Source organism: Mobula birostris, chromosome 23 (genome assembly GCF_030028105.1).
Source record: "Mobula birostris isolate sMobBir1 chromosome 23, sMobBir1.hap1, whole genome shotgun sequence".
NCBI classification, from domain to species: Eukaryota; Metazoa; Chordata; class Chondrichthyes; order Myliobatiformes; family Myliobatidae; genus Mobula; species Mobula birostris.
Window position 1 is genome coordinate 50,597,762 of NC_092392.1, and position 26,079 is coordinate 50,623,840.

The 26,079-nt window shown below is 42.6% G+C and overlaps 1 protein-coding gene across 2 annotated transcripts in view; it reads left to right on the top strand.

Annotated features, from left to right (window-relative positions):
* Nucleotides 1-549: 549 nt before the first annotated feature.
* Nucleotides 550-26,079, top strand: part of LOC140186823 (phosphatidylinositol 3-kinase C2 domain-containing subunit gamma-like) — a 273,036-nt gene continuing 247,506 nt past the window's right edge. Inside the window, exons 1-4 of one of the 2 annotated variants that reach the window (XM_072241431.1) lie at nucleotides 550-985; nucleotides 2,342-2,464; nucleotides 15,263-16,465; nucleotides 24,123-24,244. In XM_072241431.1, the coding sequence (XP_072097532.1) occupies nucleotides 15,314-16,465; nucleotides 24,123-24,244 (1,274 nt within the window). In that variant the 5' untranslated portion in view covers nucleotides 550-985; nucleotides 2,342-2,464; nucleotides 15,263-15,313. The remainder of the gene's footprint in view (nucleotides 986-2,341; nucleotides 2,465-15,262; nucleotides 16,466-24,122; nucleotides 24,245-26,079) is intronic. The other variant, XM_072241430.1, reaches the window with a different exon arrangement.

Genomic DNA, 26,079 nt, shown 5'->3' on the forward strand with positions numbered 1-26,079 from the left:
TGCAGAACTCTCAACACACTCTCAATGAAAAAATAACCCTGGTGTTATCAGTTAATGAATCAGTCATAGTGGGTTGTTGCCTCAGGGGAATAATGAGAATGAAATTTATGAAGAGTGATTTTCATGTGAAGCTCGTTACATTTCCTGGGGTTTCCATACCCATTAGTTTTGCATTCTGTGTCATGCTTTCCCTGTCCACAAACAGTGTACTGCATAAATCATTGTTCCCTTCACGGTCCGCCATCAAGCAAGCTAGAGTGAGACCAGAAACTCCACCCTATTCTTCGTCCTGGCCAAAGAAAAGTGTCGATATTTCAAGGGGCACTGTTTAAGTTAACCAGACAAAAGTTATGAAATTGTCAACAATACCTTGATTGCCTTTCATTTTAAAGTACATTCAGACAACAGTACGATTGCACAATGCTAAACTGTTGAACTATGGCAGCAGTAAATATGCGTCACAGCCTGCTTGAGATATAAACAAGTGCAGTAATATTGAAATCGAAAACCTTCCTTGCTGCTTTGCAGCTTACTGGAAATACTCTGTCACATGATCACTTTGACCTTGGAAATGTAAACACCCAAGCAGATGGTGGCTTAAGCCATGAGCTACTCAGGAGAAGCTGGCATTATGGATTCAACCGATTCAGAAAAGTTTCTTCCACTGTACTTCTGCTCAACTTAACTCTGGAACTGAGTGAATTTCTGACTTACGGCGCAGAAAATCAACTACCATGGGATCTTTGGTTTCTACCTCACAGAACAACTGAGATGAAATCAAATATCTTCAGGTTTCTTTGAAGAATACGTAAACCTAAAAAGTAAAATTGAATGAAATGTGAGAGATTGATGGATTAATTGATCCACTAAGCATTTTTGAGAGAGGATCTGAACCAGAGGTAATGACAGCAAGAGACTATTGCATCGAGGCCTGGGAGAACAATACTTTATTTCTGGCTGGTTCAGCCAAACCAGTTTGCTTTCAGTAAGTATGACTTTAATCTCTTGGGTCCCTAATCAGGAAAGATGTAAGGAAATATCAGTAAGTGCAGAAATGGTTCAATTTTATCAGTGGTCCTGTTTGAAGTGTGAAATATCATACAGAGTGGCTGTTGAGGCAGAGGCTATAAAAACTTTCAGAAACAGTTTGTCTAATTATTTGAGAAAGCAGGATCATAAAAGGGACTATAGTCAATGTCCCACTTGAATAATGTTACAGGGTGACTTCCTGTACTGTCAGTTAGTTGGTATGTTGAAAATCAACATTTTTTCAGCCAAATCTAATGGGGAATTCTTCTCTTTCTAAAAATAAATCACAAGTATCAGAAAAATAAAATCAGTCAATCAAAGCAAAGTTTTATGGAAATGAAAAATGAAAAATCAGCATATTTCCTGGTGGGGTTGGACACAATGGGGAGAGGGAAAGTAACAAGAGGTGGCCAGTCGTAATGACAACATTTAATAGGTTATCTAAAAAGCAGAAAGCTAACTGAATATTCTGTTAAGAATCTACAATGCCACCTGATAACTTACTATCTCCTCTCTGTGAATATTCTTCATTTATGGTTCATATATACACTATAAGTGTTTCAGCACAGACTAGATGGGCCAAAGGGCCTCTTTCTGTGCTGTACTTTTCTATGACTCTATCTCTTTTCACCATTTTCCCTTGCTGTTCATTGTCTAGTGACATTAAGATGATATCCTACCTTACTTATTTGCTCCATGTTTTTTCATTACAAAACTTAAAATAGGTCTGGTTGCAAAATTTTTGAGATAAGATTTTCAAGGTCTTCATTGTCTCAGGAAATGTAGCTACTGGGGAGGACTCCAGGTAAAGCTGAAGTGCAGGCCCCTAATGCTGGCCTTGCTTCCTATCATCTTCCTGTTCAATACATAATCTTTGCAAAATAACATTGAGGACTGCAATTCCAGAGGATCACTGGGGACGACTGTGTACTCTGCTTCACACCTAACTAGGGAGAAGGTGAGCTCACTCAAGAGTAAAGGAAAGGACAGTTGCTTGGATGTCGGGGATATGAGTGAGGTCTTTACTGAGTACTTTATATCTGTATTTATCAAGGAGAAGCATGTGCAGGAGAGGGAGCTCAAATTCGAGTGCACTGATATGTTAGGGCACTTTGAGGTTAAGGAGGAGGCAGTGTTTGGTCTATTAAAGAGCATTAAAGTAGATAAGTCCCCAAGGTCCTATAATCTTGGAAACTATTTTCTCGTGAGTTTCATGCCAGTGGATGACAGTGGAGACATGAGGATGATGTCCATCGACTATAGCTCAGCATTTAACACCATCATTCCCTCAATCCTGATTGATACGTTACAGAACCTGGGCCTCTGTTCCTCCCTCTGCAATTGGATCCTTGCCTTCCTAACCGGAAGATCACAGTCTGTGCGGATTGGTGATAACATCTCCTCCTCGCTGATGATCAACACTGGTGCACCTCAGGTATGTGTGCTTAGCCCACTGCTCTACTCTCTATATCCCCTTGACTGTGTGGCTAGGCATAGCTCAAATGCCATCTACAAATTTGTTGATGATACATCCATTGTTGGTAGAATCTCAGGTGGTAATGAGAGGACATACAGAGTGAGATATGCCAACTAGTGGTGCAGCAACATCCTGGCACTCAACGACAGTAAGACGAAAGAGCTGATTGTGGACTTCAGGAAGGGTAAGACGAAGGAACTCATACCAATCCTCACAGAGGGATCAGAAGTGGAGAGAGTGAGCAGCTTCAAGTTCCTGGGTGTCAAGATCTCTGAGGATCTAACCTGGTCCCAACATATCGATGCAGCTATAAAGAAGGCAAGACAGTGACTATACTTCATTTGGAGTTTGAAGAGATTTGGTATTTCAATAAGAACACTCAAAATCTTCTGTAGATCTACCATGGAGAGCATTCTGACAGGCTGCATCACTGTCTGGAATGGGGCTAACTTCATTGAGCTTTTGGGTGAGGTGATGAGAACAATTGATAAAGGTGGAGCTGTGGATGTTGTCTACATGGATTTAATTAAGGCATTTGACAAGGTCCCTCATTGGAGACTCATCCAGATTATTAAGAGGCATGGGATCCATGGTGAATTGACCATTTGGATTCAGAACTAGTTTGCCCATAGAAGACAGAGGGTAGAGGTTGAAGGGACTTATTCTGGCTGCAGGTCTGTAATTAGTGGTGTTCTTCAGAGATCTGTACCGGGACCTCTACTGTTGGTGATGTATATAAATGACCTGGAGGACATTGTAGACGGGATGATTAGTAGGTTTGCAGATGATATGAAGATTGATGGTGCTGTGGATAGTATAGAGGACTAGCAAAGAATACAGCAGGATATAGATCAGTTGCAGAAATGGGTAGAGAAATGGCAGATGGAGCTTAACCCAGCCAGATGTGAAGTGTTGCGCCCTGGTAGGACAAACGTAAGGGACAGGTCACTGGTAAGGGCAAAACTCTTAACAATATTGATGAGCAGAGGGGTCTTGGGGTCAAAATTCATAGATTCTTGAAAGAGGCTACACAGGTTGACAGGAATGTTAAGAGGGCATATGACATGCTCACCTTTATTAGTCGAGGCATTGAGTTCAAAAGTCAGGAAGTTATGTTGCAGCTTAATAAAGTCCTAGTTAGGTCCCATCTTGAGAATTGCATACAGGTCTGGTTGTCCCATTATAGGAAGGATGCTGAAGCTTTGGAAATGGTACAGGAAGTCCTGATGAAGATTCTCAGCCAAAAATATTGACTGTACATTTATTTCCATATTTGCTGCCTGACCTACTGAGTTCCTCCAGCATTTTGTGTGCATTGGTCTGGATTTCCAGCATCCGCAGAGACTCTTATGTTTACCAAGATGCTGCCTGGATTGGAGGGCATGAGCTATAACGAGTGGGTGGACAATTCTGTGCAGTGGTGAGGGCACGGGGAGGTCTGATAGAGGTTTATAAGATTATGAAAGGCATATATAGAGAAGACTATATCTTTCCCAGGATTGGAATGTCTAATACCAGAGGGCATGTATTTAAGGTGAGGGGGGGTAATTTCAAAGAGGTATGAAGGGCAACCTTTTAACACAGAGAGTGGTGGCCACCTGGAATGTGCTTCCTGGGGTGGATTCATATGCTTATCTAAATTTAATAGTATCTGCCTTTTTTAAGAGACAGATACTTTTAAGAGATGTTTAGGCATATAAATGTGAAGAGAATGGAAGGATATGGTCATTGTGTACACAAAAACAATTAGTTTAATTGGCCATTTGAATACTAATTTAATTCGTTCTGCTCCACATAGCGGGCTGAAGGCCTTTCCCTGTGCTGTACACTCTATGTCCTATGTTGTGGTGCATGGACGTGGTAGTTCCGTCTCAGTCCTGTTCCCCTGACCTGGAATACTTGGCAGTCAAATGCTGTCAGTTCTGTCTGCTGAGAGAGCTCTCCATCGTCATCCTGCTGGCAGTGTGCATTTCACCCCTGGCAACAGTCAAGCTGGCAGTGAAGGAGCTAAACAATATGATCAACAGTCATGAGATAGCACTCCCTGATTCCTTCCCAGTCATTGCTGTGGACTTTAAACAGGCCAGCTTGCAGTTTCTGACAAACTATCACCAACATGTCTCCTGTGGAGCCAGAGGAGCTAACGGTGACACTTCCATCAGGAATGTTTATCATGTTATCCCGCGTCTGCACTTTGGCAAGTCTGATCATTTATTTCTACTTCTACTCATGGCATAGCGGCAGAGACTGAAGACCATAGCACCAGTGGTGGGGACCAAAAAGGTATGATTTGATTAGATTAGATTAGATTAGATTATGAAGACAAGTAGTCCTCTTTTATTGTCATTTAGTAATGCATGCATTAAGAAATGATACAATGTTTCTCCAGAATGATATCACAGAAACACAAGACAAACCAACTGAAAACTGACAAAAACCACATAATTATAACATATAGTTCCAACAGTGCAAAGCAATGCTGTAATTTGATGAAGAACAAATCATGGGCATGGTAAAAAGTCTCAAAGTCTCTCAAAAGTCCCATCATCTCACGCAGACGGTAGAAGGGAGAAACTCTCCCTGCCATGAACCTCCAGCACCGTAAACTTGCCGATGCAGCATCCTGGAAGCGTCCAACCACAGCCGAATCTTGAGTCCAACCGAAAACTCCAAGCCTCCGACCAGCCCTCCGACACCGAGCACCGAGCACCATCTCTGCCGAGCACTTCGACCCTGGCCCCGGCAACAGGCAATAGGCAAAGCCAAGAATTTGGGGCCTTCCCCTCCCGAGATTCTGGATCACACAGTAGCTGCAACAGCGAAGCGGGCATTTCAGAAGTTTCTCCAGGTGTTCCTCCATGCTTCTCACAACTGTCTCCATCAAATCAGGATTGTGCACAGACCCTAGTTAACACATACGATATCATTCGGAATGGCCGCGCGCGATTAAGGGAGTAGGATGAATGTTGACTAGATAGACCAGAGCATATTTGGAGAGTCATCTTGGGATCTAAATGAATATGCCATGCCATCTCTATCTTCATCAAGACCTGTTAGTGAGTATGTGCCTTCAACAATATATTGAGTTCTCCTAAACCAGGTGCCCTGGATGAACCAGAAGATTCACAGTTTGCAGAGCGCTAGATCTGTGTTACTCAGAACCAGTGATCCAGGACATACAAGATATTCAGGTATGACCTCGGGAAGGCGATCATGACAGCAACTTAGAAACACAATCTGACGCACAACAACTATGTCAGAATTTGCATGTCATTACTTCCTGCCGGTAAACCTAACAGCATCCCCTCGGTACTGATGACCAAGCTTCAAAATCTAGTTCTCTATAAATCCTTCCCTCTTGAGTGTAGTGGTTAGCATGACTCTGTTACACCTCAGGGCATTCCAGAGTTCCGAGTTCAATTCCAGTGCTGTCCTGTAAGGAATCTGCATGTCCTCCCTGTGGAGTATGTGGGATTTCCCTGGGTGCTCTGGTTTCTTCCCACAGTCCAAAGACGTGGCAGGTTGGTTAATTGGTCATTGTAAGTTGTCCCATGATTAATAGGGTTAATCGGGTTTCTCAGTTGCTGCTGGGGCAGTGTGGCTCAAAGAGCTGGAAGGGCCTACACCATCCTATGTCACTAAATAAATAAATAAATAAAATAGCAATCTTAGCGAGAGACTACCATCAGTACGGGTCAGTAATAACATCTCACCAGCAAGCAATGCAGACGTAGCTCTAGGCTGCGTGCTTAGCTCACCGCTCTGCTCTCTCTACACTTATGACTGCATGGCTAGCCATCTATCAATTCACTGATGACACCAGTGCTGTTGGCAGAATCCCACGTGGTGACAAGGAAGCTTCAAGAGTCACATAAATTGACAGGTTGAGTGGTGTTGTAACAGCCTTGCGTTCAGCATCAGCGAGAGCCAGGAACTGATTGTAGACTTCGTGACGGGAAAGTCGGCAGAACACGTGCCAAGTCGTCATTGAGGGGTCAACAGTAAGCAACCTTAAGTTGTTGGGTGTTAACATCTCAGAGGAGCCAGCTTAGGCTCAACAAGTTGATGCAATCATGAAGATGGGATGCTTGCAGTTCTCCTCTATTAGGATTTTGAGGAGATCTGGTCTGTCACTAAAGACTCTTGCAAATTTCTATAGATGTAGCATTCTGAATGGTTGCATCAGAGCCTGGTATTGGGAGTCCAATGCACAGAAACAAAGGCGTTTCAGGAGGTTGTAATCTCAGCCAGCCCCATCACAAGTACAACCCTCCCCACCATCAAAGACATCTTCAAGAGGCAGTTGCTTAAGAAAATGGCATCCATCATTATAGACCATCACCTTTCAGGACATGCCCTCTTCTCTTTCCCACCATCAGGGATGAGGTGCAAGACTCAACAACTCAGAAGCAGCTTCTTCCCCTCCATCACCAGTCCACGAACCCATCAACACAACCTCATTATTCCATTTTTGCATTATTTATTTATTTTGTGTTTTGTAGTAATTCTGTCACTTTGCCACAAACAGCAAGTGTCACAGCTTATAAAACGGTGACAAAGGCATCTCCCCCAAAAGTCTGTAACCAATCTATTTCTCTTTCGGTGATTGCTGGATTCCGTATGTGTGTTCCAAGAACTTTTGAGCAGATTTGTCAACTCTTCACATTGCTGTTTGGTAGTTCACTCTGCAGATACTATATTGCCTGCCACATTTCCTCAACGGTGACTGTTTTTTGAAAGTACTTCATTGCATGTAAAAGCTATAAAGGAAATTCAATGGAATACAGAAAAGGCTATGCACATAAACACACACACACACACGCGCACACACACACAGGGTGATTGATAAGTTCGTTGCCTAGGGTAGAAAGAGTCAATTTTAGAAAACCTAGCACATTTATTTTTCAACATAGTCCCCTCCTACATTTACACACTTAGTCCAGTGCTCGTGGAGCATACGGATCTTGGACCTCCAGAAAGTGTCCACAGCAGGGGTGATTGATAAGTTTCTGGCCTACGGTAGAAGGAGATGAGTTATACAGTTCTCGTTACATGCACGTGCAGGTCAACTCTTTGAGTGATTATGCAGAAAGTTTGAAGTTAATAACTCATCAGTTAATAACGCATCAGGGGTGATTGATAAGCTCGTGGCTTAAGGTAGACGGAGATGAGAACATGCAGAGAGAAAAAAAATCAAATAATGCAAATAAGAAACACAATCAGATAGCATTCTGAGCTGGTCCACAAAGAGCCTGTCTCCAGACTGTTCACTCATTGCTTCATTGGAGAAAGCCAAACCAGCCCATCCTTCGCCTCAAGCACTGATGCCCTGACCTTTTCAATCTGGTCTGGCACCTCAGTCACTGTCCAAACATTGGGTTATACACACACACAGTGCAAACACAAAAACTACAAAAACACACACAAGTACCACATACATAAATGCAATATGCATATACCAGCACCTTCATACAAACACACACGCATCACATACAAAAGAGATATATAAGTTAAAGGCCCAAGGTGAGAGGGGAGAGTTTTAAAAGGAATCTGAGGAGAAACTTCGTCACATATGGAACAAGCTGTGAGAGAAAGTAGTTGAGGTAGGCACAGTAACAATAATTAATAGACATTTAGATAAGGAAAAAAGGATAGGAAAGGGTTCAAGAAATTTGGGCCAAAAATAGGTAAATAGGACTAGTTTAGATGGGAACTTTGGTTGACATGTTGTTTTCATACTGAATTATTCTGTAACTATGACTATCTCTCTCTCTCTCTCTCTCACACACACACACACACACACACACACACACACACACACACACACACACACACACACACACTGACCTTTGTAATCTGGACTGGCACCTAAATCGCCATCCAAACATTTGGTTACACACACACTCACACACAATACAAACATAGGTATACACCCACTTATACACAACAGTGACAAAATCATGCTTGTTTACACAGTCAACATTTTGCTTAGTTAATAATAGCCAGGTATTTAGGAGAAGCTCACAGCTTGATAAAGACATAATTTTCTTTTAATTTTGCAGCTGAAACTGTTCTCACTGCGCTCCTGGCAGTGATGAATTGTGTGGCCATGATGTTTAAGTGTCTTATTTAAGCCTTGCTCTGTCACTTGCTGTGGACTCATACTGATGTGTTGTAATCACTGCTTGCTCAGGAAAGTGGCCCTCAGCTAATTTGGAGATCAAGCAACATGATGTAAAGTGAGTTTTTTGCCAAAGGGCATGGCCAACCCCTTCTAAAGCTGCATTACAGAAAGAAATCAGTTCCGTGATGTGCCCATGTAGCTGTGTGCTTGATTCAGATGTATTCCTGAAAATGTTGGAAACACTCAGCTGGCCAAGCAATTTCTGTGGAAACGGAAACAATTAACGTTTCAGGTCCAGGACCGTTCGTTAGAACTAAAGTTAGAGCAGAACGTTACCTGTTTCTCTTCTCATAGATGCTGCCTGACTTGCTGTCTTTCAGTATTTTCTTTTGATTCTGATCTCCAATGTGCACAGTTTTTTTTAGTATTTTCTTTCAATGCTCTCTTGGTGTGTTGGTTAGCAATTTCCACTGTATTGTGAACTGGAACAAGATACATATAATTCTATAGAGTTACAAAATAGAAACAGCCCTAACTACCCTCCAGGTCTCTGTTCCAAAGAAGTTTCCTCCCACTCTCTTCATCTAACCATGTCGACATATTCTTCCTCATGTTCTGTCCGTCTTCCCTGAAATTTTGGACTCTCAGCTGCCCCCTTAATTGATTTTTAGTATTCTTACTGGCTGCATCGTGGCCTGGTATGGAAACACCAATACCCAGGAATGGAAAAGACAACAGAAAATGATGGATGCAGCGCAATACATCACAGGCAAAGCCTTCCTCATGGTTTGCATGGTGTGCAGCCACAAGAAAGCATCATTCATTATCCACCATCCAGGCTGCTCCCTTTTCTCACTGCTATCATTGGGGAGGAGGTGGAGAAGCCTTGGGCCTCAAACCACCAGGCTCCTGAACCAACTTCACTCACCACAACTCTATACTAATTCCACAACCTACAGTCTCACTTTCAAGGACTCGTTACAACTCACGTTTTCCGTATTGTTCTTAATTAATTTATTTACTTGGTGATATCACGTGGTAACAGACCCTTCATGTCCAACAAGCCCATGCTGCCCAATTACACTCAGGTGACTAATTAACCTGTTTGTCTTTCGAATCTGGGAGGAAACCAGAGCACCAGGAGGAAACCCAGAAGGTCCTGGAAAGAATGACCAAACTCCTCACAAACAGCAGAGGGATTGAATCCAAGATGCTGGCTCTGTAACAGATTCACACTAACCATTATGGAACCGTGCTGTCCCTAATTGCCTAACTGCAAAACTGAGGAAGCATCACAGTGTGGGAGAACCACAGTGTCTGAGGGGGATCAGAGAGGCATAATATGATTAGTATTAATCAGCATGGCTTTGTCAAGGGCAGGTTGTGCTTTACGAACCTGATAGAATTTTTTGAGGATGTGACTAAACACATTGATGAAGGTAGAGCTGTAGATGTAGTCTATATGGATTTTAGCAAGGCATTTGATAAGGTACCCCATGCAAGGCTTATTGAGAAAGTGAGGAGGCATGAGATCCAAGGGGGGACATTGCTTTGTGGATCCAGAACTGGCTTGCCCACAGAAGGCAAAGAGTGGTTGTCGAGGGATCATATTCTGAATGGAGGCCGGTGACCAGTGGGGTGCCTCAGGGATCTGTTCTGGGACCCTTACTCTTCGTGATTTTTTTAAATGACCTGGATGAGGAAGTGGAGAGGTGGGTTAGTAAGTTTGCTGATGATACAAAGGCATACGGTGCATTGGCCTTCATCAATCATGGGATTGAGCTTAAGAGCTGAGAGGTAATGTTGCAGCTATATAGGACCCTGGTCAGACCCCACTTGGAGTACTGTGCTCAATTCTGGTCGCCTCACTACAGGAAGGACGTCAAAACCATAGAAAGGGTGCACAGGAGATTTACAAGGATGTTGCCTGGATTAGGGAGCATGCCTTATGAGAATAGGTTGAGTAAATTTGGAGCGATGGAGGATGAGAAGTGACCTGATGGAGGTGTACAAGATAATGAAAGGCATTGATTTTGTGGATAGTCAGAAGCTTTTTCCCATGGCTGAAATGTCCAGCACAAGAGGGCACAGTTTTAAGGTGCTTGGAATTAGGTATAGAGGAGATGTCAGGGGTAAGTTTTTCACACAGAGAGTGGTGAGTGCGTGGAATGGGCTGCCAGCAGCAGTGGTGGAGACGGAAATGATAGGGTCTTTTAAGAGCCTCCTGGATAGGTATATGGAGCTTAGAAAAACAAAGGGCTCTTGGAAACCCTAGGTAGTCTAAGGTAAGGACATGTTCGGCACAGCTTTGTGGGCCAAAGGGCCTATATTGTGCTGTAGGTTTTCTATGTTTCTATACTGTTGGTGGGGCATTAATGAGGGAGCAACATTGTTCCAGGAGGTCTGTTCTCAAGGTGTGCCAGCAGGGCAGTGCCGAGGGAGGACGACACTGTCAGAGCTAGAGTGCGAGTGGAGTGCTGTCCTACTGGGTGAGCGGAGCGGAAGGAATGCTGCAGTGCCGTGGGAACGCTGATGAACAATGGTGGGGGTCCTTGATGATGGACACTACCTTCCTGTGAAAGTGCTCCACGTAGATGTGCTCAGTGGAGGGCTTCAGCAGTATTGGACCAGCCCATATTCACGACTTTTAAAAGGATTTTCCATTCATAGGGATTAGTTTTCCATACCAGGCCTTGGTGCAATCCAGTCAATATACTCTTTATCACACATCTATAGAACTTCCTCAAATTTTTAGATGTCATGCCAAAACTTTGTAAACTTCCAAGGAAGTAGAGGCACTGCTGTGCTGGACCCAGGACAGAGCCTCTGAAATGACAACACAGAGAAATTTAACATTGCTAACCCTCTCCACCTCTGATTTCCCAATGAGAACCGGCTCATTGGGACCTTGCGGATGCTGCCTCACATCAACTTGTTTCCTTGAACTCTACGCCAAACACTTCTTTCCCCTGAATTTTCTATTGGATTTCTAAGTGACCATTTTACAGTTTTGTCTTCCTCACGTGCAAGTGTAGAATACAGTGCTGGGAAATGTACGATAATGCATTTTAATAAAAGGAACAGTAGTGCAGACTATGATCTAAGTAGGGAGAAAATTCAAACATCAGAGGTGCAGAGGGACTTAGGAGTCCATGTGCAAGACTCCCAGAAGGTTAATTTAGAGATAGAGTTTGTGGTAAAGAAAGCAATTGCAATGTAAGTATTTATTTCAAGGGGAATAGAATATAAAAGCAAGGAGATAACCCTAAAGCTTTTAAGACACTAGTCAGACCACACTTGAGGTATTGTCAACCGTTTTGGGGCCCATATCTCAGAAAGGATGTGTTGGAGAGAGTCCAGTGGAGATTCACAAGGATGATTCTGGAAATGAAGGGGTTAACATATGAGGAGCATTTGGCAGCTTTGAACCTGTACTCACTGGAATTTAGAAGAACGTGGGAGGATCTCATTGAAATCTACCAAATTTTGAAAGGACTAGATAAGGTGGAGAGGAGGTATCCAGAGCTAGAGGGCACAGACTCAGAACTGAGGGGCAACCTTTCAGAGCAGAGGTAAGGAGGAATTCTTTTTTAGCCAGAGAGTCGTGAATCTGTGGAATGCTCTGCCACAGGCTGCGGCGGAGGCCAAGTCCGTGGGTTTATTTAATGCGGAAGTTGATAGTCTCCTGATCGGTCAGGGCATCAAACGATATGGTGAGAAGGCAGGTGTATGGGTCTGAGTGGGATCCGGGGTCAGCCATGATGAAATGGCGGAGCGCACTCAATAGGCCGATTAGCCTAATTCTGCTCCTATGTCTTCTGACCTCATGGTCCAAATGTCTTCCCCCTACCCATCCTACCAAGTCCCTTGAGACATAGAGTTGCACCCATCGATACTAATTCCTTCTTCCAGTGCTGGGTCCAGAGCCTTCTATTCCTTGCAATGTTATGGTCTTAATGTTCAAACACTATCACATAACATAAAAATATGCACAGAGAAAGCACAAGATGGATGTTGCTGAACTGTGATTTTTTTTACTCAGTGTCTGCACATGCTGTACAGTTCTGTCATGATAACAAGTGACGGAGTACGGCAAGAAAGGTAAACATAGCTTGCTTCCAGCGAAGTTCTGTTCTGTCCTTTCTGGAGCTGCAGAGAGGCTGGGGTTAATGAGAATGAGTTGGATTTGTCCAGTGCAGTGTTTTTGTGCTTGTATCAGTTGCAGCAAGGCATGTTCTGGCGAGTCAAGATGACCATGGATGGCACTTTAGATTCTTTCAATCGATATATCAACATAGATTAAATATACAGAAAGAATGAAATAGCTTTTTCACTGCAAAGACATGGAAGAAGTCATTTTGCTTGTGTTAGTGATAAAGCATATTAGCTGATATAATCCTTGCTACCTCCTGCCAAACAAAGAGGCTAAATATTTGAAGCTTTGGTTGCACTAGTTGGACAGTTGTGCTGTGGTAGTGTAGTGGTTAGCACAACATTATTGCAGCTTGGGGCGTTCCAGAGTTCAAAGTTCGATTCTGGTGCCCTCCCTAAGGGGCTTTCTCCCCGTGAAATGCATGGGTTTCTTCTTGGTGCTCCAGTTTCCTCCCACAATCCAAAGACATAGCCATTAGTGAGTTAACTGGTTTAGGGGCCTGGCCAGTTCACAAGTACGCCAATAATATCAGAGCTGAACAATAAAATGATCGCATGCAATAAAGAAATAACAGAAATAGGAAGAGCTGATGACAAGGAGGCATACAGGAGTGAGATAGATAGGCTAGATGGGAGGTGACACAACAACAACGTTGTAAGTTGTCCTGTGATTAGACTAAGGTTAAATAGGAAGGACACTGGGCATCGCAGCTTGTTGGGCTGAAAGGGCTTCCTCCAAGCTATTTCTAAAAAATAATTAACTCAGTAAATAAAAATGTTCCTTCCTGGTCCTATAGTTCAAGAAGCATTCAAATGATCCTTCAATAGAGTGAAGTATTTAGATTCAAAACTGATTGTTCACCATTGAATGCATGGTACACGTTTGCAGCTGTTTAAAAGATATCATGGATTGTGAAATGTCCTAGCTACTCAATGGATCTGGAAGAAGGCTCCTCAGTTAGGAGAAAATAAATTTCAAGCGGGCATTTGATTTCATGTGGATGAGAGGGTGGGAAGTGATACTGTTGACCCATTTGGAACACATTGACGCTGACAATATAAACAATGCTGTTTCTCTTCAATAGAATCAGAATCAAGTTTATTATCACTGACACGTTATGAACTTTGCTGTTTTGTGGCAGCAGTAAGTACAAGACATAAAAAATTGCTGTATGTTACAAATAAATTGATAAATAAACAAACAAACAAATATATAGTGTGGAAGAGGCATAGGGCAATCTGGTGGCAGAGGAGAAGAAGCTGTTTCTAAAAGATTGAGTGAAGGTCATCAGGCTTCTGTGTGTGGGCCCAGGATAAGATGTAGGTGCCCAGGAGTCTGAAACTGCTTACCCTTTCCACTGCTGACGCTTCAGTGAGAACAAGCGTGTGTTCTCCCAAATTCCCCTTCCTGAGGTCCTCAATCAACTAATTCCCCAATCTTGCTGATATTGAGTTCAACGTTGTTGTTGTGTCACCTCCCATCTAGCCTATCTATCTCACTCCTGTATGCCTCCTTGTCATCAGCTCTTCCTATTTCTGTTATTTCTTTATTGCATGCGATCATTTTATTGTTCAGCTCTGATATTATTGGCGTACTTGTGAACTGGCCAGGCCCCTAAAAAAGGTTTTTTTTTCCCATCACATCATTTCAAACCTAGAGGTTGCAATTTAGAGGTAGGATTGATATTGCCGTAAACTTATACAATTATGTAAGTTGTGTCCTTTAACGTAAATTGTGTAAGATTGTTTTTTCTAAACAACAAAAGCAGGAGGAGAAAATCTTACTTTTGCTGCACTGTCAGTAGTCCTATCCTATGGATAAGATGTTAGGCTGAAGTTCCATCTCCTCTCCCAAGTGGACGTGAAGCATCCAATAACTCTATTTGAGACAATAGTAATGTAGCGGTTAGCACAACGCTATTACAGCTTGTGTCGTCCAAGTTCAAAGTTCAATTGCGGCACTGCTTGCAAAGGGTTTGTACGCCCTGACTGTGAACCATGTGGGTTTCCTCACACATTCCAAAGACGTACTGGTGAGAAGGTTAATTGGTCATTGTAAATTGCCCTGTGATTAGGCTAGTGTTAAATAAGTGGGATGCTGGGCTGCATTGCTAGTTTGGCCGGAAGGGCCTGTTCTGCATGGTAGTCCTAAATAATAAAATAAAATAATAATTTCTTCTGCAACAGTTGGGGTCTGAAGTTGGTTCTGCACTCAGGACCTGTCAGTCTTTAAATATTCTGTGCCGTTGTAACCAATTGTTCAAGAGATTCTCCAGACCCCAGAAGGAAAATTTGAGCTTCTCTTGTCAATGGCTTCTTCAACTTTCCTTGCTTCCCTTTCTAAAATCCCAGATCCTTGAATTTTGGGATATCATTCTTTTGGCTCTTGGGTACACTTGATGTGAGCTATTGCTGGTTAATTATTTATAGTTATAAACGTCGCTCAAATGAATATACTTCACAAATGTCTTGTTTTTCAGGTTGTCTGATTAGACTGGGATATTTCTGTTCCTTGGATATGAGCGGTTAAGATGGAACCTTGGAGACTACACCTACCAGTGGACAAAACTTCCCCAAGTCCTCAGCCATGTGTCCCTGTCGATCCTTCAATCCAGGCTCCATATGGATGGCAACTGAATGATATGCAAGATGAAGATAGTGCCCCCATGCATATCCCTCAGCCAGTATTCAATACATTCAACTTTCAAAGGAGCCCAAGTGTTGATAGTCTGATGAATCCACTGCCAAATTGCAACATACCTTACCCACAAACATGCCTAGAATCTCAGCAACACCATAATGAGTCAGCGATGGGCAGTCAGAGAGTAGAGTATGGGCAACTTGACACTGCGAATCAGGGAACACAGGCATCAGCTGATGTACTAAATGCTTGCAATTTGAAATCTCTGAAGGAAGACTCTTCTGATCAGCAAGTTCCTTCAAACCAAGTATGTGGTGGACAAGATGGTTACCATTTTCAGAGAAATCCTGAATGTGAGTATGGAATACCACACACCAAAACTACCCCATATCCAATTAGTCCCGAGCAAGTGGCGAATCCAGACCCATTTAATTGTGTTCCTCATATGCCAACACCATTATCACCTACCTTGGGGAAAAAGAGTGCCTTGTGGAGTGTTGACCAGTCCGCGTTTGATCAGCCATTAGCACCTATTACAGCAGAATCTTGCCAATTTCCGCCCGATCTACACTTTGTACATCAGTTCAACAATGATACAAAATGGTTAACAGGGGGTTATCACGAAGATTCGACTGCACAGGTTCAAGAAGCCTTTCCACCTGCAACTTATTCACCCAGCCATTTTTGTCCAACTTTTAAAATGAGCCCAAGTAAGGAACCAGAGCAGCATGTACAGTCAGGAGCTGTGACTAATCCCTTCACAGAAACATTGGACACTGAGGAAGATTCCAGCGGCTTGAACTCATCTCAGTTACCAATTGGGTTTGAGGCACTGGGACATTCCAGTATAAACGTTCCTTCCCCATCAGTCTCAGATCCGCCACACAGTCATGAAACAGAAAATACTTTGAATCGACCATCACAGCCTTTGCTGCCAAGCTTGTCAATGAATTTTCCTCAGCCAGATGTTCAGCTGGAGCCATTGGTCTTTGGCTTTCCCATCTCCAACCAACAGTTCTCACCTCAGCCTAGCACAAACACTGTAAGTAACACTTAATGAATGAAGACATCATAAAAGCTAAAGATCTAAAGATTAAAGATTAGCTTTATTTGTCGCATGTACATCGAAACATACAGTGAAATGGGTCATTTGCGTCCAATCAAATCGATGATTTTATGTTTAGAAATTGTCACCCCACTTCCAGTGCTAACACAGTATGTCCCCAACTCACTAACCTTAATCATACCTATGTCTTTGGGACATGGGAGGAAACCAGAGCATCCGGTGGAAACCCATGCAGTCATGGGAAAATGTGCAAACTCCTTACAGACAGGGGCAGGATTTGAACCCTAACCTTACAGCTGACACTCTGGTAGCCTATAGCAAGGTGACCAAGACTGTACACAGTCCTCCAAATGTGGTCTCACTGGTGCCTTACATAACTGCAACATAATCCTAAACTTGATGCCCTGACTGATGAAGGCCAGCATGCTAATTGCCTGCTTCACCACCTTGTCTACTCGAGCAGGCACTTCCTGCACTCAGTGCACTTGTACTCCCAGGTCCCTCTATCCCACAACACTCATCAATGCCCCCCCTTCTAGTTGCTTTATGGGTCTTATCCTGATTTAAATGCCCAAGGTGGATCACCTCACACTTGTCTAAGTTGAAATCCATTTGTCATTCCTCAACTGATCAAGACCTCTTTGTAATGTGCTTCATTATCAACAAGAGCCCCTAAGTTAGTGTCGTCAGCAAAGTTGCTCATGGTTCCAAGGACAATGACATCAAAATCATTTACAGATATAATGAATAACAGAAGTCCCAACATGGGGACTGATGTGCCCCACTAATCACAAGCCTCCAGTTGGAGAATCTATGTTCAACCATCACCCTCCGCTTTCCATCATTGACCCAATTCTGAATCCACTTCGCTAGCTCCCCCTGAATCCCATGTGATCCACTCATCCAGATCAGCCTGCCATGTGGGGCCTTGTCAAAGGCTTTACAAAAGTCCTTTGGTGTATGGGGTGTAGAAAAAAAAAGCTTCAAGCATGGTAAAAGGTGTATTGTGTGGAATAGAGCTGCCAGGGAAAGCTAAAGATTAATTAAATTCCCTGGAAGTATCCAGTGTAAAATCATTTTTGTAACTTGGCAGAACAAATTCCAACACTGCACTTGTGAAGCATGTTTCGTGGAAGCTGACTTTGATCTCTTCAGCAACTTGCCTGTAGTTATTGAATTATGGTGTTGTTCCACCGAGTATCAAGGATCGATAAACTGAACTGAAGTGTTGTTTCTCAGTGCTGTGGTGCTTGGGAAATAAAGCAACACTCACTCAAAATCAAGTGTCACTTTCTTATCTTCTAAAACTTGTTGAACATAAAGTTTAGACCTGACACCAGGCAGTGAAAGATAATGTGCTTGTAATGTTCTAGAAATGAAAGCCAATGGGTCAAATGGTTCATTTCTGTATCTTGGCACCCCACAATTCTAAATACAAAAATAGATGCATCCTGCTGTATACTTTAGACAAAGGATAATGATGAACAGTGTGAAAGTGAGGCTTCACTTGATCTTTTGTATTTCTATGTTATATTGGCTGTCCTGTTGTGCATACTATTTATTATAAATTACTATAAATTGCACACTGTACATTTAGACGGAGATGTAACGTAAAGATTTTTATTCCTCATGTATATGAAGGATGTAAGAAATAAAGTCAGTTCAATTAAATACAATTCAAATACAATTCAACTCAATTCAATCTTTCTGAAGAGTGCAAAGCATCCCAAAAGAGATACCAAAGATCCAATGAAGAACAGGGCCATTCAATGAAGTGTCCGGACCATTATTTATCTTTTAATTAATGTCACTAAAATGCTTTTGAAATTCGAACCTCACAGTTATAACACTAATTACACTTCAGAGGGCATTCCGCAGAGCACCGGCATGTGAGGGTACTCTATCCAGCCATTTCTACCTTTTCTTCTCATGTGTGTACATTTGGAATTGAGACAAAGAGAACATCACCCGATCTACAAATCTGATCTCTGTACATGAGGGGTGTGGGGTGTGGAGAGTTGCATTAGGGGGAAGAGTTGTGATTAGCCTAACTGCTTGGCGAAAATAATTTTTTGAGTCAATAGGTCAGTAGAAACACTTAATGTCAGGGAAATTTATAGAATATACATCCTGAAATTCTTTTTCTTTGCAAACATCCACAAAAACAGAGGAGTGTCCCAAAGAATGAATGACTGTTAAATGTTAGAGCCCCAAAGCCCACCCCCCAGCTCCCCTTCCCATGCACAGGCAGCAGGAAGGCAACAACCCGCCACTCCCAGCAGAAAAAAAGCACTCGGCTCCGTCCACCACGCACTCAAGCGTGCAACAAAGCATCAATAAAGACACAGACTAGCAGTACCCCAAAGCCTACTCGTTTACCCGGTAATTCGACATACCACATGCTTTCTCTCCCCCAAATAAGAGAAAAAGAGATGTCTCCATTTCACAGCAAGAGGGGAGACATAACAACTCACTGATTTATGATGTTAGAAGTCTGCTGCATCACTTTTTCCAAGCTCTGCACCCAGAGAGTCAGTCCCAAAAAGGCTTAGGTCTCTGGACCCCAGACATGGATGCTATGTAACCTCTTCCTTGATGTAAATGGGCCAAACATCAGCAGGGTGAGTGGGATCCTTCATGATTCTACTAGCCCTTTTCCAGCACCTTTCTGTATATATATGCCCTTGATGTCAAGTAGGCTGGTGCCGGTGGAGCATTAAGCAGTTTTACCTACCTGTTGTAGAGCCTTCCAGTCTGCCACAGTGCAGTTTCTGCACCATGAATGTTAGGGTGTTCTCTAAACAGCATCTTTAGAGAACCTTTCTTTTAAAGAGCAACAGAAGATAACTAAAAAAACAATACGGGGAGAAAAGATGAGGTACAAAGATAAGCTAGCCAAGAAAATAAAGGAGGATAGTATATACTACTTTAGGTATGTGAAGAGGAAAAAATTAGTTAAGACCAAAGTTGGGCCCTTGAAGACAGTAATGGGTGAAATTATCATGGGGAACAAGGAAATGGCAAATGAGTTGAACAGGTACTTTGGATCTGTCTTCAATAGGGAAGACACAAACAATCTCCCAGATGTAATAATGGCCAGAGGACCTAAGGTAATGGAGGATCTGAAGGAAATTCACATTAGGCAGAAAATGGTGTTGGTAGACTGATGGGACTGAAGGCTGATCGCTCCCCAGGGCCTGATGATCTGCATCCCAGGGTACTTAAGGAGGTGGCTCTAGAAATCGTGGACGCATTGGTAATCGTTTCCCAATGTTCTATAGGTTCAGGATCAGTTCCTGCGGATTGGAGGGTAGCTAATGTTATCCCACTTTTTAAGAAAGAAGAGGGAGAGAAAGCAGGGAATTATAGACCAGTTAGCCTGACATCAGTGGTGGGGAAGATGCTGGAGTCAATTATAAAAGATGAAATAGCAGCATATTTGGATAGCAGTGGCAGGATAGGTCTGAGTCAGCATGGATTTACGAAGGGGAAATCATGTTTGACTAATCTTCTGGAATTTTTTGAGGATATAACTATGAAAATGGACAAGGGAGAGCCAGTGGATGTAGTGTACCTGGACTTTCAGAAAGCCTTTGATAAGGTTCCGCGTAGGAGATTAGTGGGCAAAATTAGAGCACATGGTATTGGGGGTAGGGTACTGACATGGACAGAAAATTGGTTGGCAGACGGGAAACAAAGAGTAGGGATTAACCTGTCCCTTTCAGAATGGCAGGCAGTGACTAGTGGGGTACCGCAAGGCTCGGTGCTGGGACCACAGCTATTTACAATATACAGATGTATATTAATGATTTAGATGAAGGGATTAAAAGTAACATTAGCAAATTTGCAGATGACACCATGCTGGGTGGCAGTGTGAAATGTGAGGAGGATGTTATGAGAATGCAGGGTAACTTGGACAGGTTGGGTGAGTGGGCAGATGCATGGCAGATGCAGTTTAATGTGGATAAATGTGAGGTTATCCACTTTGGTGGCAAGAACAGGAAGGCAGGTTACTATCTGAATGGCGTCAAGTTAGGAAAAGGGGAAGTACAACGAGATCTTGGTGCCCTTGTTCATCAGTCACTGAAAGTAAGCAAGCAGGTACAGCAGGCAGTGAAGAAAGCTAATGGCATGTTGGCCTTCATAACAGGGGGAGTTGAGTATAGGAGCAAAGAAGTCCTTCTGCAGTTGTACAGAGCCCTGGTGAGACCCCAGCTAGAGTATTGTGTGCAGTTTTGGTCTCCAAATTTGAGGAAGGACATTCTAGCTATTGAGGGAGTGCAGCGTAGGCACACGAGGTTAATTCCCAGGATGGCGGGACTGTCATATGTTGAAAGATTGGAGCGACTGGGGTTGTATACACTGGAATTTAGAAGGATGAGAGGGGATCTGATTGAAATATATAAGATTATTAAGGGATTGGACACGCTGGAGGCAGGAAGCATGTCCCCGCTGATGGTTGAGTCCAAATCCAGAGGCCACAGTTTAAGAATAGGCCACTTAGAACAGAGTTGAGGAAAAACTTTTTCACACAGAGGGCACAGAGAGTTGTAGGTCTGTGGAATGTTCTGCCTCAGAAGGCAGTGGAGGCCAATTCTCTGGATACTTTCAAGGAAGAGATAGATAGAGCTCTTAAAGATAGCGGAGTCAAGGGATAAGGGGAGAAGGCAGGAACGGGGCATTGATTGTGGATGATCAGCCATGATCACAGTGAAAAAAGTGCTGGCTCGAAGGGCCGAATGGCCTACTCCTGCACCTATTGTCTGTTGTCTATTTTGCGTCTGTAGAATGATGTGAGTATCGGTGTGCATAGGCCAGCACTCTTCAGCCTCCTCAGAAAGTAGAGGTGTTGGTGAGCTTTCTTGTTTGTGAAGAATGTGTTCTTGGACCATGAAAGGCTATGCGAGATGAGCACTCCCAGGAGTCTGAAACTGCTCGCCATTTCCACAGCTGTGCTGCTGAAGTAAAGAGGGGCGGGAGTGGCGCTTGAGGAAGAGATTATTTGCTGGGCACCAGGCCTCAAGCTCTTTCACCTTTCCACCCCATCATTGTTGGTGATGAGCCCCTCAGGTGCTCGGCCGTGCTGTCATGTGTGAGCAGAGTCTACAGTAAAGGGCTCAACACAAAGCGCTGGGAGACACCTGAGATGAGGAAGGTGGGGAGTGAGGATCGGTTGTGCATCCTGACTATCTGAGGTCTGTCGGTTCGGAAGTCCTACACCCAGTTGCACAGTGGCGTACTTAGACCGGGGAGTAGGAGTTTGTTCAAGCTCTTTGGGACAGTAGTGTTGAATGCCAAACTGAAATGCAGAAACAGCATTTGGACATAGCTGTCCTTGTTTTCAAGGCCTGTCAGGGCCAGGTGCGTGACAGATGCCATAGGATAGCATCTGTCTTTGAGCGCCTTTGTCGGTAAGCATATTGGTGAACGTCCAGTGTGGCGGGAATGGAGTTTTTAATATGTGCAATTACCAGCCGATCAAAGCACTTCATGATAATTGATGATTTATGTATGGTTTTAATTTGTCAATAGAATTTATTAAAAACTATACAAAACAAAGACCGACAAGCAACCAATGTGCAAACTGGGCAAATAAAGAAAAATAATACTGAGAACATGAGTTGTAGAGTACTTGAAAATGAGTCTGTCAGTTGTGTTCAGAGTTGAGATGAGTGAAGTTATTCACACCGGTTCAGGAGACTGAGCTTTTTCAAATGATCCCATTTGAGGGTCCTATACTGGAGTTTATCCGCAAATGCTCCACAATGTACCTACCATACGCCAGTAACCAGACTGAAGCGGTCCTCGTTGCTCTATCCAGAGCTGGCATTGCTCCAAAATGGATACATTCTTTAATATGGTGTCACTGATACAACCAACACCATTTACTCCAAAGATCAACAGAAGCAGAACAAGATGGTGCAAAAAGAAAACTGCTGGAGGAACAAGCAGCATCGGTTGAGGCAAATGGATGGTTGATGTTTTATGTTGAGACCCCACTTTGGCCTGACCTGCTGAGTTCCTTCAACAGTTTGTTTTTTTTCTTGATCCAGATTCAAGTATCTGCAGTCTCTTATGTCTCCTAGAATGAGTCAGAGATGTTTAATTTAGATGGATATGCATTTTAAAAAAAACACAGCTTCTCCACTCAAATGAGTTAAGCCGGGAAAGTTAGCACTGGAAAATAAATTTCCAGTGTTAACTTCTAATACTCCTGACTTGCAGGTATTTCAAATAACATGGACTATGCACTGAAAGATAACAGATGATTTTGCTTTGTAACATTTTTCATTAGCACTTTTATTAAAACCCAAACACTATAATGTGTCTATAAAATAGATTAATTGGGTACAGTGCTCCACTGTACTTCTAAAGATGGCCAATATATTGAAGGAGTGTCTTGCAAGGCAAATGCCTCACTGTGGTGATTGAAGTCTGACTCTCTGCTTAACTGCAGCAGCTCATACATTCATAATAATAAATGACACCGAAATGGAAGCAGGAAAATGACTGATAGCAAGAGGATTGAATGAAGGATCTGAGTACTTAGTGAATGAGAGAGGAATCTATGGAGTGAACAAGAGAAGAACAGCATTCAAATATCTAAATTGATGTCAATATCATAACGAAATCAGTAGGGACACTAATACATATGGCTTGAAAGTGAAAGTCATTAGAATCGGAAGTTCAGAGAGGGAGAAAACATACAAGAACAAGATTGATAGTCAGGATTTTAGGCTTGAGGCACTGTGTGTTACCATGGAAACACATACCCCATCCAAAATCTTCATTATCTCTCTTGCCAGCACTTCAGCATACAAGAGCTTAAATTAAAAAGAACTGATGCTATTCTGGCAGGAATTTGATGCATGAGACAGAATTGTGGACAAAATCAACCAGTGAGGTTTACCACTCCAGATTAACTTCTCCCCAAAGTGTGTAATGAACCAATAGAAAAGCTGTGTTCAAAAAACAAAAACACAGTCTTTAGGGTGCTGAGGTTTAGCAATTATTAAATTAACTAGTTATTAAAGCCAAACATTTCATCAAGTCTGGCATAAATCTTCTCTGAATTAGAAGTAACTGGGCAAATTGAATCCACTGGAACCACACACAAAATGCTAGAAGAACTCAATGTGTCAGGCAGCATCTTTGAAGGGAAAAGGACAGTCAATGTTTTGGTTCATCTGGACTGAAGCCAAGCTGTAACACTCTTCTTATGTTAATAATACAAAAAGAAAGTGAGTTTACTTGTATCTCCAATCCACAGTGAACATATTCTTTCAGGTTGTATATATACTGTTCAATAATATTCTGGTTAGTACGTAAGACCATAAGACATAGGAGCAGAATTGGGCCAGTCAGCCTTTCGAATCTGTTCCACCATTCGATTATGGTTGATTTATTTTCCCTCTCATCCCCAATCCCCTCCTTTCTCCTTGTTAGCTTTGCCATCTTAACTAAGCAAGAACATCTGATCAAAGAAGTCCTAACCAGTTGTTTGAGCATTGAGATCTGAATCCTAGTCTGTTTTTCACTTCCTTCCCAACCATTGTGAGGTTTAAGGTTTTGCTCTTCTGTATTTTGTACCACATGTCATGTATTTCAATTTGTGTGTTGTTTTTGTTTGCAGTTTTCTACTTCTTTTGACTCGAAAGATGAGCTGCTGCCTTTGGGGTATCGCCAGGTACATTTAATACATAAACCTGAGGGTAGCAATGAGGAGTTTGCCATCTTCAATGACTTCTTAAAGCAGTAAGTCTAGAATACCCAATGCTTAATGCCAATAAACTCTGATCTGTCCTTGCTTTTTAAGAATGCGATTAACAAATAGAAAGACTAAAAGAGGAGTCTTCCAGTGTGAGCTATCTACTCATTCCATGTCACAGATGTATCAGTTTTCTCCCATTTCCATTGAATATGCATTTTTACCTTTAAAATCAGTCTTTATATAAGAATACATTTTGCAGTTCAGCTCCATTTGCTAATGGTACCACAAGAATTTCACATTTAGCACACACGCAATTAAATGGTTTTACTTTAAAAATGTCATTGGATTAATAGGGCAAGACAACTGGATGTCTGAACATTCCACTCTGTGCAGGTGTGCGTGCTGGGTAATTTTATAAATGAGTGCCCCTAGCATAAAGCTTTAGCTGACAGTTGCATATATAAAGAGTGCCCAAGAGCACCAGTTCGTAAAATCTATCCTAATCTCAACTCCTGCAGCCAGTTGCCATCAATCAAGAAATCTTTAAATTTAATTTAGTCTTTTTAATGGCCCTCTGCTCTCTCTGCCTGACCTCGTTTGTATATTTCCTCTTGCACTGCAAGCTACTTCAGCATTTTTGGTCTCCCTTCATGTTTATCCTGGAATCTCTGGCAACCTATTTTGCTTTGTTGCTGTGATTCCAGTTCTTCTGCAAATGATGCTCATTATTCACTCTTCCTTGAAAGACTCTGTTTTCTTGACATCTATTTGCAAGGTGCTGTTGTGAGACCAAGCCATTGAATTTGTCATTAGATATGTTTCTCTACAATTTATATCTTCCCTCCAGCACTCTGCTTCCTTGGAAAGAAATTTCAGCGAACTCTTCACTTCAGTTGGAGTTTATTGTTGCATCCTAGAGTGGCTATTATGGTTTCTTCTGGCCTTTAGTTTCTAGTTCCTATTTTTGTTCTGCTTCTACTTTCCATTTCGGCTGCGATCTATCTTAGCTAACCCCACGGTCTATCTTAGCTAACCCCACAGTCCTGCCCTGAGTGAGTCTCTGGGATCCTCCACTTCAAGTTGGGTTTGGCTATTGCCCACTGCAGCACCAGTCGGCTCACCTGCTGCTTAGTCATTCCACTTACTTATATTATTTTCTTTATTTAGAGATACAGCATCTTAACAGCCCCTTCCGGCCTAATAAACCCACGCCACCAATTACACCAATTACGCCACCAATTAACCTACTGACCCAAATGTCTCTTTGGAATACGGGAGGAAACCAGAGCACCCAGAGGAAAGCCACGAGCTCACAGGGAGAACATACAGCCTTCTCACAGACAGCAATGGGATTGAACCCCTGCTGCTTGCACTGTAATAACATTATGCTAAAAACTACACCTGCATGCTGGCCGCTTCTCTAGCATCTATCTGTCCCAGCGGCCCCCATGTTCCTGCTAAATGCTGGAAGGTGTCCTTTGTACATTTAAAGCCTCAGCATCCTTCCTAAAATGGGGCAACAGAATTTTAATTTTATTTATTTAGAGTTACAGTTTGATTACAAGCCCTTCTGGTCCAATGAGCCATGCCATCCAATTGTTCCCATGTCACCAATTAACCTACTAACCCATACGTCTTTGGAAGGTGAGGGGAAACCGGAGCATCTGGAGGAAACACACACGGTCATTAGGAAAATGTTCAAACTCCTTACAGACAGAGGCAGGAATTAATGCACCGTAATTGCATTATGCTAATTGCTACACCAACCAAATTGCTACGCCCCAAACATCGTGGAATTTATGTCAGTGGTGCAACAGAGAAACTTGATTAAAAATACAGAACTGAGTGTTCTAAATTATATCAATTGTACTCCAAAAAA